The sequence below is a fragment of the Mobula hypostoma genome, chromosome 13 (assembly GCF_963921235.1).
Source record: "Mobula hypostoma chromosome 13, sMobHyp1.1, whole genome shotgun sequence".
Lineage (NCBI taxonomy): Eukaryota > Metazoa > Chordata > Chondrichthyes > Myliobatiformes > Myliobatidae > Mobula > Mobula hypostoma.
In genome coordinates, this window is record NC_086109.1 from 4,468,289 (window position 1) to 4,482,555 (window position 14,267).

General features: G+C 40.8%; 1 protein-coding gene across 8 annotated transcripts in view; it reads right to left on the reverse strand.

Moving 5' to 3' along the window:
* The window catches only part of LOC134355880 (sushi, von Willebrand factor type A, EGF and pentraxin domain-containing protein 1-like), a 64,181-nt gene that overhangs the window by 4,229 nt on the left and 45,685 nt on the right, over positions 1-14,267 (reverse strand). For 7 of the 8 annotated variants that reach the window (XM_063066406.1, XM_063066401.1, XM_063066404.1 and 4 more), the window contains 3 exons: positions 7,969-8,042; positions 7,207-7,275; positions 2,127-2,147 (listed from right to left, as the gene is read on the reverse strand). In XM_063066406.1, coding sequence (XP_062922476.1) covers positions 2,127-2,147; positions 7,207-7,275; positions 7,969-8,042 — 164 coding nt within the window. The remainder of the gene's footprint in view (positions 1-2,126; positions 2,148-7,206; positions 7,276-7,968; positions 8,043-14,267) is intronic. The other variant, XM_063066400.1, reaches the window with a different exon arrangement.

Here is a 14,267-nt window from a genome sequence, read left to right on the forward strand (position 1 = left end):
GCCAATAATGATCTATTTATCTAAACTCGAGCTGTTGCTGCCCTTAAGTTACACTGTAAAATGTGGTTTATAACTACGTGCTTTCAACCACTTGGGTTCTTGAACCAACCAGCAGAAATGTGATCACTAAAGTTTGGCAAAATTATAACAACTTTGATAACTTTGCTGCACTAAAATTGATTTCTTTTTGTTGATGTAATTGTGTTTTCCTTGCAAAAGTTGTGTATAATTTATGTTTAACTGTTCTTGTGAACACTGTTTACCTGATGCTCTGTGCCTGAGATGGTGCTGCAAGTGAGTTTTTCATTGCACCTGTACACACATCTGATAATAAACTTGACTTTGATTTTATAACAAAATAAAATCAATGAGAGGGAGCTCCTGGGACTAGTTCCTTGCAGGATGATGGCACACTCGGACACAGAGGTGTAATTCAAGAACCAAACGGCTGAAGGGACAAAGTGTAATTGGTCATTCTTTACAGCTTTTTTTACAGTTGCAAGACACTGCTAGATGTTAAGAACAGCAAGTACTGCAGGCCTACCCCATCCATGAGCTGCTCCGTAGTGGTGGAGCTGGACTGTGTTGCAGCCTGCTTCAGCCACCCAGGGTAAAAGGTATCAGAGGGGGTACACAATCCAATAAATGATTATCTTGGATGTTCTTGTGATCACAAGACCCTGTTGCACATTAGTAACGTAGAGTACTGCAAGTCCGATTCACTGGTTCATTGGCCAGTCCAAAGGCGGAGGAGCTGCACGTCGTCAGTTGGTGCGCGGACCAGGCCCTTATGCCTCGGGGTCACCTGTTAGTGGCGCCAAGGAATAAAACGCCGGAGTTGGCTGAGTGCCGCTGGATTCCATGCTGGTTTGGGTTGTCCTTTCCTGTTGATGCTGCTCTCAAGTGCTCACTTGGAGGAAGACAAGCTGGATTGAGTTCATCTCCGGCTCCACTTGCGCGAGATGAGGAAATGCTGCAGGCTTGTTCTTACAGAAACATGGCTCCAGGACAACATTTATGCACCATTGATCTACAGGCCATAACACTCAGGGACTTGGGCTACGTTATTTTTTTTATATATTATTAGCCCCAGCCGAGGCACTTAATCACACATTGCTCTGCAATAACACTGGTGCCAAGCTGTATGGGTCCTAATGCCCTTCCCTTAGACAACATTGGTGTCGTGGAGAGGGGAGACTTGCAGCATGGGCAACTGCTGGTCTTCCATACAACCTTGCCCAGGCCTGCGCCCTGGAGAGTGAAGACTTTCCAGGCACAGATCCATGGTCTCGCAAGACTAACGGATGCCTTTTTTAAAAAATTTTTGTATCTGTATGTTTTTCTCCTATTGTAACTATATATGCTGTGTGCTCCTGGTAAGTGTTTTGCACCTTGGCCCCAGAGGAACACTGTTTCGTTTGGCTGTATTCATGTGCATTAAACTTGAATTGAACTAATTCTGTACTCTGTGCCCGGACTGCCACAATATCCTCACAGGAACATGAATGAGATTGCAAACACTGCACAAGATTTAGATTTCTGAATTATATCCACAGAAGGCTCAAAAGCAGCTGGAGTAACTGAAGTAAATGTGTTACATATTCTGCTTCTCACCGGGTGCTTCCTAGTAAGGACAAGATGTGAACATCAGAGTTGAATTCTCACTTTCCATATATTAAGCAAAGCTATAATAATTTCTCCAATATAAAACAATCACAAAGTTTAGAAAACTGCTAATGACAGCCTCAATTTGCAATTGATGTCACAGCCAAGATATCAAAACCAAATCTGAAAGCTACAATTTCTCCCATGAAACAAATTATATTTCAATATTTATGTACATCTTTTATCAATATGTAAAATTCTAATTTTACAAGAGTTTACATATCTGAAGATCGAAATTTAATTCTCTATCAGAAGGGGAGAAGACAACAGCAAATGTATTTAAAGAAACAAGGATCTCATGACCTAGGTTGTTGCATAGTGTAAGCTAATTTCATTAAAATACTGATAAGTCTATATAATTATCAACATTACAACTCACTAACATAATCATACACACTTGCACTCCCCTAAGTAAATAGCTCATAAGTATAATGAAAAACTTGCAATATCCTTGTTCTCACCAAAGCCTGACTTCTTTCGAGCTGTAAGAATGAATAAAACAAAGATTAAATTACAATCATAGACAAGTACAGCACAGAAACAGACCCTGCGGCCCATCTAGCCCATGCCATGCCATTTAAACTGCCTACTCCCATTGATTTGCACCAGCATTACAGCCCTTCCTACCTCTGCTATCCATGTACCTATCCAAACTTCTCTTCAATATAGAAATCTAGCTCGCGTGCACCACTTGTGCTGGCAGCTTGTCCCACACTCTCACAACCTTCTGAGAGAAGTTGTTCTCCCTCATGGTCCCCTTAAAATGTTCACTTTCCCCCTTAACCTATGACCTCTAGTTGTAGTCCTAGCCACCCTCAATGGAAAAAGACTGCTTGGATTTACCCTATCTATACACATTATAATTTTGTATGCCTCTGAATAATTTCCTCTCAATCTTCTACGTTGCAAGGAATAAAGTCATAGCCTATTCAATCTTTCCTTATGACACAGGTCCTCCAGACCTGGCAACATCCATGTCGATATTCTTTGTACTCTTTCAATCTTATTTACATTTTTCCTGTGGTAGGTGAACAAAACGGCACACACTGCTCCAAATTAGGCCCCACCAACGTCTTATACAACTTCAATGTCTTATACAACCTGACATGGTACAAACCAACAGCTAAACTATACAGCCAACATTTAAATTATGGACAGTCTGTGGTTACCATTAAGATAGGCCTTTGTCGGATAGAAGGATGAAGTTAGGAAGTAACAATGTTGAAGTAAAAGTATTAACCAGGTGGCCACACCATTACATACTAGTTACACAGTACTTACAAATGGAAAAGCAACCTAACTGTGATATTAAACATGACATCTGATGCACAGAGGTGTCATGTAAAGTTGCCAGAAAAAGTAGCAAGCTTGAAAATCAGGAGCAGTTTAGAATTCAGCAATAAAGGACCAATTGACTGATTGGCCCTTTATTAGTCATTGATTGAGAGAACAAAAAAAAGCTTATAAAGCACAGGAAAGTAAATAGAAGTAGACAGTAAAAGTTTCTAAAGGTGTGGAAAAAGAAAATAGTGAAATGTGGGCCCTTTACAGTCAGAAATTAGAAAAAAAATATGGGGAATAAAACAAATAAACAGATACTTTGGTTCTGCTCTCATGGAAAATGATGCAGATAACTTAAAAGTAATGGTAAGGAACCAAGAGCCCAAAGGAAGGGCGAAATTAAAGAAAATTAGTATCAGGCAATAAAGAGAGTGGTACAGATATTAATGAGTCTGAAAGGTGGTTAATCCACAGGAGTGATCCCTGAAAGAGGAAGCAATGGGATGAGTGGATAGAGTGGCTGTCAGCTTCAAAACTTCAATGGATTTCAAAGTAGTTTCTGCATGTTGGAAAATGTAAGACGTTACCCCAGTCTTTAACAATTGCAACCTTAATGGGGCACCAAATTAGCCTTTCCACAGGGCTGTGATTGTGCACTTAAGACTCATAGAGTAAAAGTTCAGCACAGAAACAGGCCCTTTGGCCCATCTTGTAGACATCACTGAATCATGACTAAAAGAAGATTATAGCTGGGAGTTTAATGTCCAAGGATACACATTGTTTCAAAAGGACAGGCAGGAAGGCAGAGGGGGCAGTGATGCTTCGTTGGTAAAAAATTTAATCAGATCATTAGAAAGAGGTAACATAAGGTCGGAACGTGTTGAATCATTGTGGATAGAGCTAAGGAACTGCAAAGGCAAAAACACTCTAATGGGGGTTGTATACAAACCCCTAAATAGTAGTAAGGATGTGATCTATAAATTACAACAGGTCAGAGAAAATGAATGCCGAAGGAGAAATGTCACAATAGTCATGGGGGATTTCAATATGCAGGTAGATTGGAAAGATAAGTTTGGTGCTAGATTCCAAGAGGGGGAGTTTCTGGAATGCCAAGGAGATGACTTTTTAGAGCAGCTTGTGGTTGAGCCCACTATGGGATCAGCTATTCTGGACTGGGTGCTGTGCGATGAGATGGAATTGATTAGGGAGCTTAAGGTAAAAGAACCCTGAGGGGAAAGTGATCATAATATGATAGAATTCACCCTGAAATTTGAGAAGGAGAAGCTAAGATCAGATATATCAGTATTTCAGTGGAGTAAAGGGAATTAAAGAGGCATAAAGAAGAGTTAGCCAGAAAAGATTGGGAAAGAACACTGACAAGTATGATGGCAGAGCAGCAACGGCTGGAATTTCTGGAAGCAATTAGGAAGGCACAAGATATATACATCCCAAAGAGAAAGAAATATTCGAAAGGCAAGGTGACATAACTGTGGCTAACATAAAAGCCAAAGAGGGGGCATATATTAGAGCAAAAATGTTAGAGGACTGGAAGGCTTTTAAAAAGCAATAGAAAGCAACTAAATAAAAGTCATTAAGAAGGTAAAGATGGAATTCAAAAGTAAGGTAGCCAGAAATATTAAAGACGATATCAAAAGTTTCTTTAGATACATAAAGCGTAAAAGAGAGGCAAGAGTGGATATGGGACCACTGTAAAATGATGCTGCAGAGGTAGTAATGGGGGACAAGGGAATGGCGGATGATCTAAGTAAGAATCTTGTTTCTGCCTTCACTGTGGAAGACACTAGCAAAATGGTATCAGGAGTCTAGATATCAGGAGTCATGAAGTGTGTGAAGTTACCATTACTAGAGAATATTCTTGGGAAACTGAAAGGTCTGAAGGTAGATAAGTCACCTGGACAAGATGGTGTACACCCCAAGGTTCTGAAATGTCAACCCATTCTTCAAGAAGGGAGAGAGACAGAAGAAAGGAAGTCTGACCTCAGTGTTGGGAAGATGATGCAGTCGATTGTTAAGGATGAAGTCTCAGGGAACGTGGAGGCACACGATAACAAAGTGTGCATGGTTTTCTCAAGGGAATATCTTACCTCACAAATCTGTTGGAATTCTTTGAAAAAATAACAAGCAGGATAGACAAAGGAGAATCAGTGATGGTGTGTACTTGCATTTTCAGAAGGACTTTGACAAGGTGCCACACATGAGACTGCTTAACAAGCTATGACCCCCATGGTATTATAGGAAATATTCTAGCATGGATAAAGCAATGGCAGATTAGCAATAGACAAAGAGTGAGAATAAAGGGCACACTTTCTGGTTGGTTGTCGGTGACTAGTGGTGTTCTACAGAAGTCTGTGTTATAACTGATTCTTTTTACATTACATGTTAATGATTTGGATGATGGAATTGATGGCTTTGTTGCAATGTTTGCAGATGATATGAAGATAACTGGATGGGCAGGTAGTTTTGAGGAACTAGAGGGTACAGGTGGACTCAGACAGATCAGGAGAATGGGCAAAGAAGTGACAGATGGAGTACAGTGCTGGGAAGTTTATGGTCATGCACTTCGGTAAAAGAAATAAAAGGGTTGACTGTTTTCTAAATGGAGAGAAAATACAAAAACTGAGATGCAAAGGGACTTGGAAATCCTTGTGCAGGATTCCCTAAAGCTTAATGTGCAGATCGAGTCTGTGGTGAGGAAGGCAAATGTGATGTTAGCATTCATTTGAAGAGGACTGCAATATCAAAGCAAGGATGTAAAGTTTAGACTTTATAAAGCACTGGTGAGGCCCCACTTGGAGCACTGTGAGCAATTTTGCATCCCTTATCTTAGAAAGTTGTGCTGAAACTGAACAGGGTTCAAAGGAGGCTTAGGAAAATGTTTCCAGGATTTAATGGCTTGTCATATGAAGAGCATTTGATGGATCTGGGCCTAGATGCTCTTCAGAAGAATGAGGGGCGACCTAAATGAAACCTATCGAATGTTGAAAGGCCTTGAAGTAATGGATGTGGAGAGGATGTTTCCTATAGTGGGAGACTCTAAGAGCAGGGTACACAGCCTCAGAATAGAGGGGTGTCCTTTTACAACAGAGATGAGGAAGAATTTCTTCAGCCAGGGAGTGGTGAATCTGTGGAATTCTTTGGACAGGCAGCCGTGTAGGCCAAGTCTTTATGTGTATTTAAGGCAGAGGCTGATAGATGGTTGTCTGGTCAGGGCATGAAGGGATATTGGTGGGGGAGGAGGAAATGGATCAGCCATGAAGAAATGACAGAGCAGACACAATGGCCTAATTCTGCTCCTGTATCTTATGGTCTTATCTAGTCCATGCTAAACCATTTATACTGCTTACTCCAATCAACCTGTATCAAGACCATAGTCCTCCATACTCCTACCATCCATGTACTTATCCACACTCTCTTAAACATTGAAATCATGCTCATACACCACTTGTGCTGGCAGCTCATTCCACACTCTCATGACCCTCTGAATGCAAAGTTTCCTTTCATGTCCCCCTTAAACTTTTTCATCTTTTAACTCTTAACCTATGACCTCAAGTTGTAGTCCCACCCAACCTCAGTGGAAAATGCCTGCTCACATCTACCCTATTTATGCCCCTCATAATTTTGTATACCTGCATCAAATCTCCCCAAGGAATAACGTCCTAATCTATTCAATCTCTCCTTATAACTTAGGTCCTCCAATCCAGGCAACGTCCTTGTAAATTTTCTCTGTACATTATTTTTATTTTTCCTGTAGGTCAGTGAACAAAACTGCATACAATATTCCAAATTAGGCCTCACCAACATCTTATACAACTTCAACATAACATCTCATCTCTTGTACTCAATTCTTTTGATTTATGAAGACATCACTTTCAATGAATTGCAGACCTGTATTCCCATATCCTTTTCTTCTTAATTTATCTACACATGAAGGATGTCTGACACCATAGACAAAGAACCAGAAATTCCAGCCAGTCAAGCTAATGAAAGAAGTCAGGCACCGTTCTGAGTCGTGACATAGAAGCACAAGAGAAAATCAGTCATGGAGAGGTGACTACAGCTCTCATTCTAGTGACTGTCAAGAAAGTTCTACCATTATCACTACATAAGCTGGCCAGAACTCTGGCAACATTCTTAAGTATATTAATTACAATTTATTTTATTTTAGGTCATCAGATACTGTGAGTCAACTGAGGTAACTGGAAACTTATCAAAAGGAAATTAATATCTTATGCACAGTACCTTCAACTTGGGAGAGCTTCAGCCTAGGCTCTGCAAACTTAGCAACCTTCACTGGTGTTGACTTTATTTCTAGACATAGAAAGGCAAAGATGACCAACTGACACAATGTAAATATTCAGATCCTCTAAATATTAAGTTAAGCAAGTCATGATATAGTAAATGATATAGTTGAGTTTCGAGTTATAACTTGCATACTTGGATATTTTCCCTCAACCATTTTAATTGTCAAGAATGCTATTGATTTTAAGTATGCAGTTCATATTGCAGTTTAGATCAGTGGAGTCGTCTGTACTCAAGGAGCATTGACTAATCCAAATGAACGTGCCGATGCTGTTACAGGCTTCAGCCGCACGCGTGTGGGGAACTGGGAAAAGTGGTCAACTCAGGTGTTCTTGAACTGGAAACCATGGATGAACTAAGAGACCCACTGTCTAAGTCCAAGACTATGGCATCCAAGTTGAGTGACCCTGAGCTACGCAGGAAACCTAGGTCCAACCATCACAAAGCTATCAGAGATGTCAGAAGACAGCACAGGAGCAAACTAGAGTTCCAGACCAACTGTCAGTTGTGACAAGGCTTGCACACTACTGCAGGTTGGACAATAAAGTCAGGCAGTATCATTGACAACAGCACATCCCACCCAAATGAGTTTTGGAGTTACAAAACATAACAATTACATGGTACTAACAATCTAAATATGTCCTTTGATTGCTTCAGCCATAGAACACTACAGAGTCCTATGAAGATAGAATCTTAATTTACCTTTACACACTGGGACTTTACCATCCCAACCTGTAGCAGTACATACTCGGTAGTTCTTTCCCACCATCAGGAATCTAAGTCAAAGAAAAACAAGATATTAAAGTAAAATAAAAATTCCAGTTGCTAGATTATGAGCCAGCAATTAAATGAAAAAAATGTTCAGTGTACACACTTGAAAGACAACTACTGAATATAATGGATCAATGCCTGAAACCATTACAATTGGCCATACAAGGGAAAATAATATATTGGAGAGGGAAGAGAACAAGTCAAAACCATGGATAATTCCAAGAGAGCCCCCTTACAGACTAACAAACTCAGATTTGTTTATTTATCACATGCACATCTAAACACACAGTGAAATATGTCATTTGTGTCAACAACCAACACAACCTAAAGATGTGTGGGGGTGGGGGGGCAAGTGTACCCACACATTCTGTCACCAACACAACATGTCCACCATGTTTGGCAGAACAACATAAATAACAACACCAACAGAACACCAGCAAAACAAGCCCCTTTCCTCCTTCTTATCCACACACATGCAGAGAAGACAGTTCTCCAACCCAAGACAGGTCAACTCTGAGCCTCCAACAGACTCGTGGGCTTGCAGACATGGGACTAACTTGTTTTACTCAGCTGCCTGAAGTATTGCTGCAGCTTGGACCATTATTCCAAACTGCATAACACACACAAAGTGCTGGAGTCAAAAAGTCAAAATTGGTGTTACCTATCACCTGCCAGCTTGCACTCCTTCCCATCCTCCCACCTTCTTACTTTGGCTTTTGTCCCCTTCCTTTCCAATCCTGATGAAGGGGCTTGGGCCGAAACACAGACTGTCTATTCCTCTCCATAGATGTTGCCCGACCTGCTGAGTTCCTCCAGTATTTTGTTATGCTACTTTGGATTTCCAGCATCTACAGAATTTTTGTTATTTATTCCAACCTGCACTTTGAATTAATCAGGAACTTATAACATCTGATACTGAAGCACTATATTATAGATTAGTTACTAATTACAATGTTTGGTTGCGTGGTGAAGATACGACTCTGCCAAAGGAGATGCAAAGCACTCCTTCTCTCCGCTAGCCTGCAAGGTCTAGCATCTGCTTAGCACCGCAATCAGGGTCACGTGAAGCCATGAGAGGAAATAGTGGATGGTCATATGAGCAGCTGGTGCATATCGCAGATCCTGGTTATGCGACTACTGACACCAGACAGACAATCTCTAAATATGGATCGGGTCACCTGTCTTTTGTAAAGCCTCTCCCAGAAGAAAGCAATGGCAAACTACTTCTATAGACGAACTTGCCAAGAACAATTACAGCCAAGAGACCATGACCATCATACAACACAGCATATAATGATGATGATGATGAAATCCTGCAGGCTGTTGGGTGGTGTAATATAGTATAATCTCATTAGCATGGTCATACCTTTCTTATTTCCCAGTTCTACCCATAAAGCCTTACTAGGAGAGTTTTGACTGAGCACTACTATGACATTTTCCTTGCTGGTAATGCTACCTCTTCCCTTTAATCCACTCTATCACTTCTAAGTCAGTGGAACCCCAGAATATTGAGCTGCCAGTCCTGCCTCTCCTGCAACCAAGTCTCACTAATGGTTACAATGTCATAATTCCACGTGCTGATCCATGCCCTAAGGTTATCCGCCTTTCCTACAGTAGTCCTTGCATTCAAATACTCGCAGCTCAGAACATTAGGCATACCATGTCAACCTATTGATTCTTGACTTCTGGTCTTAATTTGGTGAAATCTTCAATCATTTCATCCAAGTATTTAATATTAATTGGAAAAAGTTGATGTATACTGGGCTAATGAGGGAGTCATAAATGATTCTTTTTGATTATCTTCCTTGCAAAAGAAATGCTTTCAGTTTGTTATTAGATCAAATAATTACACTTAAGAAAGCCATTTCTCATGTTCCCCTTCCCCCACTCCTCCATCCGCCTTTTGATATGACATGGTTGACATGACATTGCAGATAACATTAGCAGAGTTCTTGGTGTTCAGTGATAAATGATGGTCATCTTATTGAAGTCCTGTGTTCTAAGAGATTCAAGACCCTGACGTGATACTTGACATTTTATTACCAACATAAGTTTATTTGTCCCTTTTAATTGTTTATTTGTCCCATCAGATTTTGTGCGTACGAATCGTAAAAAATGTCATCATTGCAGCATGTCTCATTTCGACAGCCATAGCTAGCACATGCTATGGTGAGAAACCTGTGATTGTTTTCTACTTTTTGCTCTTGATTCATAGATTTAAAACATGACTTCGGATCTATTTAGTGCTTTTTTAGATTTCTGAACATATTTCCTCTTGGAATTGTGTTCAGAAAGGAAGCTGAAAAGCAGTACCTCATGGGTAGTAATCTCTGCTGCCTCTGCCATCCGCAAGTGAGGGCAAGAATAGGATGATTTATTTGATAGATTAATATGTGACTGAGGAACTGGTGTAGGCAGCAGGCTTTCAGATCTGTGGATCACTGAAATCTCTTCTGGAGAGTATGACATAAGGTGGTTTGCCCCTGAATTTGAGGAACCAATTTCCTTATGGTTGAGATGTTGAGGAGTGTTGAGACTAGTTTGGTGGGAGGATGGAATCCAGCGTAAGGTTCAGAGGACAGGGTTTTTGATGTACAGGTAAATACAGTGAGTAGAGAGTCTGTGAGGAAAGATAAAGCTAAACTGCAGACAGTGGGATGGGTTGAATGTGTCTATTTTAATGCAAGAACAAGAATGACGAATGTAGAGCATGGGTCAATACATGGAACCTTGATGTTGTCACAGAGTCATAGAAAAGTACAGTACAGAAACAGGCCCTTCGGCCCATCTGGTCCCAGCTGAGCCACTTAAACAGCCGACTGCCATTGACCTGCACCAGGACCATAGCCCTCCATACCCCTACCATCCATGCGTCGATCCAAAATTCTCTTCAATGTTGAAATTGAGTTTGCATGCACCACTTGCACTGGCAGCTCATTCAACACTCTCATGACCCTCTGAGTGAAGATTCTCCTCGTGTTGCCCTTAAACTTTTCACCTTTCACTCTTAACCCATGATTTCTTGTTATAGTCCCATCCAACCTCAATGGGAAAAGCTGCTTACATTTACCTTATCTACACTCCTGATAAATTTGTATACCTCTATCAAATCTCTTCTCAATCTTCTGAGCTCCAAAGAATAAAGTCCCAACCCATTCAATTTTTCCTTAAGTCTCAGGTCCTCCGGACCCAGCAACATCCTTATAAATTTTCTCTATACTCTTTCAACCTTATTTACACTTTTCCTGTAGGTAGGTGACCAAAACTGCTCACAATAATATAATGTGGCTGTCACAAGGACAGGAATGGCTACTCGTATATCCAGGGTTTAGATGTTTCAAGGAAGAAAGGGAGGAAAAGAAAAGAGGTTGGGGAGTAGCACTGCAAATCGAGGAGGGTATCATTGCTGCAGCAAGGGAAGATACCAACTGATTGAGTATGGGTGGAAGTCATAAAGGTACATAATTCACCAGCACCAGAGGAACTGCACCTAAGGTTCAGAACTAGAGTTCTGAGAGAGGTAGCATTAGAGATTGTGGTGGCATTAGAAATGATCTTTCAAAAATCATTGGACTCTGGCATGGTGCCAGGGACTAGAAAATTGCAAATGTTACTCCATTCTTTAAGAAAGGAGGAAGGCAGCAGAAAGGAAATTATAGACCAGTTAGCCCGACCTCAGTGGTTGGGAAGATGTTAGAGTCAATTGTTAAGGATGAGGTGTTGGAGTACTTGGTGACACAGGACAAGATAGTACAAAGTCAGCATGGTTTCCTTTCAAGGAAAATCCTGCCTGACAAACCTGATGGAATTCTTTGAGGAGATTACAAGTGGGATAGACAAAGGGGATGTAGTGGATGTTGTATATTTGAACATTTAGAAGGCCTTTGACAAGGTGCCACACATGAGGCTGCTTACCAAGTTAAGAGCCCATGGTATCACAGGAAAGTTACTAACATGGTTAGAGTATTGGCTCCCCCTCCCCATCCCACTTTCAAATCTCTTACGATCTCTTCTTTCAGTTAGTCCTGACAAAGGGTCTCGGCCCGAGATGTCAACTGTATCTCTTCCTATAGATGCTGCCTGGCCTGCTGCGTTCACCAGCAACTTTTATGTGTAGAGCATTGGCTGACTGATAGGAGGCAGCAAGTAGGAATAAAAGGATCCTTTTCTGCTTGGCTGCCAGTGACTAGTGGTGTTCCACAGGGGTTAGTGTTTGGACCACTTCTTTTTATGCTGTATATAAATGATTCAGATGGAATAGATGGCTTTGTTGCCAAGTTTGCAGATGATATGAAGATTGGTGGAGGGGCAGGTAGTGTTGAGGAAACAGGTAGGATGCAGAAGGACCTAGACAAATTAAGAGAATGGGCAAGAAGGTAGCAAATGAAATACAATGTTGGAAAATGCATGGTCGTGCACTTTGGTAGTAGAAATAAATGTGCAGACTATTTTCTAAACAGGGAGAAAATCCAGGAATCTGAGACGTAGAGGGACTTGGGCGTCCTTGTGCAGAACACCCTGAAGGTTAACTTGCAGGTTGAGTTGGTGGTGAGGAAGGCAAATGCCATATTAGCATTCATTTCAAGAGGTCTAGAATACAAAAGCAAGGACGTGATGCTGAGTCTTTATGAGGCACTGGTGAGGCCTCACCTTGAGTATTGTGAACAGTTTTGGGCCCCTCACCTTAGAAAATATGTGCTGGCACTGAAGAGGATCCAGAGGAGGTTCACAAGGATGATTTCAGGAATGAAAGGGTCATCATATGAGGAACGTTGATGGCTCTGGAATTACTCGCTGGAATTCAGAAGGATGAGGAGGGATCTCATTGAAACCTTATGAATGTTGACATGATAGAGGTGTACAAGTTGATAAGAGGTGTAGGTCAAGTAGATAGCCAGAGACTTTTCCGCAGGGTAGAAAAGAGGGTATAATTTTAATGAGATTGGAGGAAAGTATAGGTTGGATGTCAGAGGTGAATTCTTTACAGAAATTAGCAGGCGTGTGGAATACCTGTCAATTTGGGGTAGAGGCAGATACATTAAGGACTTTTTAGAAACTCTTACATAGTCACATAGATGATTGGAAAATGGAGGGCTATGTTGGAGGAAAGGGTTATATTGATATTAGAGTAGATTAAAAGGACAGCACAACATTGTGGGCCGAACAGCCTGTACTGTGCTGTAATATTCTATGTTCTATGTCATGTGAACAGTTGGTGCATATCACAAAACCTGGTTATCACTGATGCCAGGCAGACAATCTCTGAAGAGTACTGATAATGGCTGGGGTCACCCACCTTGTAAAGACACTGCCCAGAAGAAGGCAGTGGCAAACCACTTCTATAGAAAAATTTGCCAAGAACAATCATGGTAACCATAATCACCTATGTCATATGACACGGCACATAATGATGATGATGGCTAACTACGTGCTTCTTACTTTATAATACTGTCGGACAACTCAAAGCAACAAGTATGACATCAAGAAGCCCTGGCAAACTGGTTTTATTAATATCACTTCTACCAAGGTACAGCGAAAAACTTGTCTTGCATACATTCCTAAGTTCAAATCAGTACGCAGTGCACTGAGGTAGAACGAGATAAAACAAGTTGAATGTAGAATAAAGTGTAACAACCATAGGGTGCAATGCAGGAAACAATAAGATGCAAGATCACAGCCAAGATAGATTGTGAGGTCAACAGCCCACTTTATCACCTTATCAGACCGTTCAATAGGAAAGAAGCTGTCCATGAGCCTAGTGGTGTGTGCTTTCAGGTTTCTGTATCTCTCCACAAAACTGAAGATGATGACTTCAGAAGGAAAACATTCCAGTGGTGGAGACATACCGTGCACAGAGAAAGATGGCTCCTGGTTACTGAAGGTCAACAATTGCAGCCCCAGGATGTCACTGTAGGAGTTTCTTAGGGCAATCAAACTCAAAGTTGAGTTTATTGTCATATACGTGTATGAAACAAATGCAATGAAAGGCTTAGTTGTGCAACAGCAGCACATGCATCAAATAAATAGCACTCACAAAATATAAAATAAACATAAACTATACACATTTTTTACAAGAAATAACACAATTAGAGCAAAAAAAAAGATTTATACTTTATACTTTATTGTCGCCAAACAATTGATACTAGAACGTACAATCATCACAGCGATATTTGATTCTGTGCTTCCCACTCCCTGGAGTACAAATCAATAGAAAATATTAAAAATTTAAA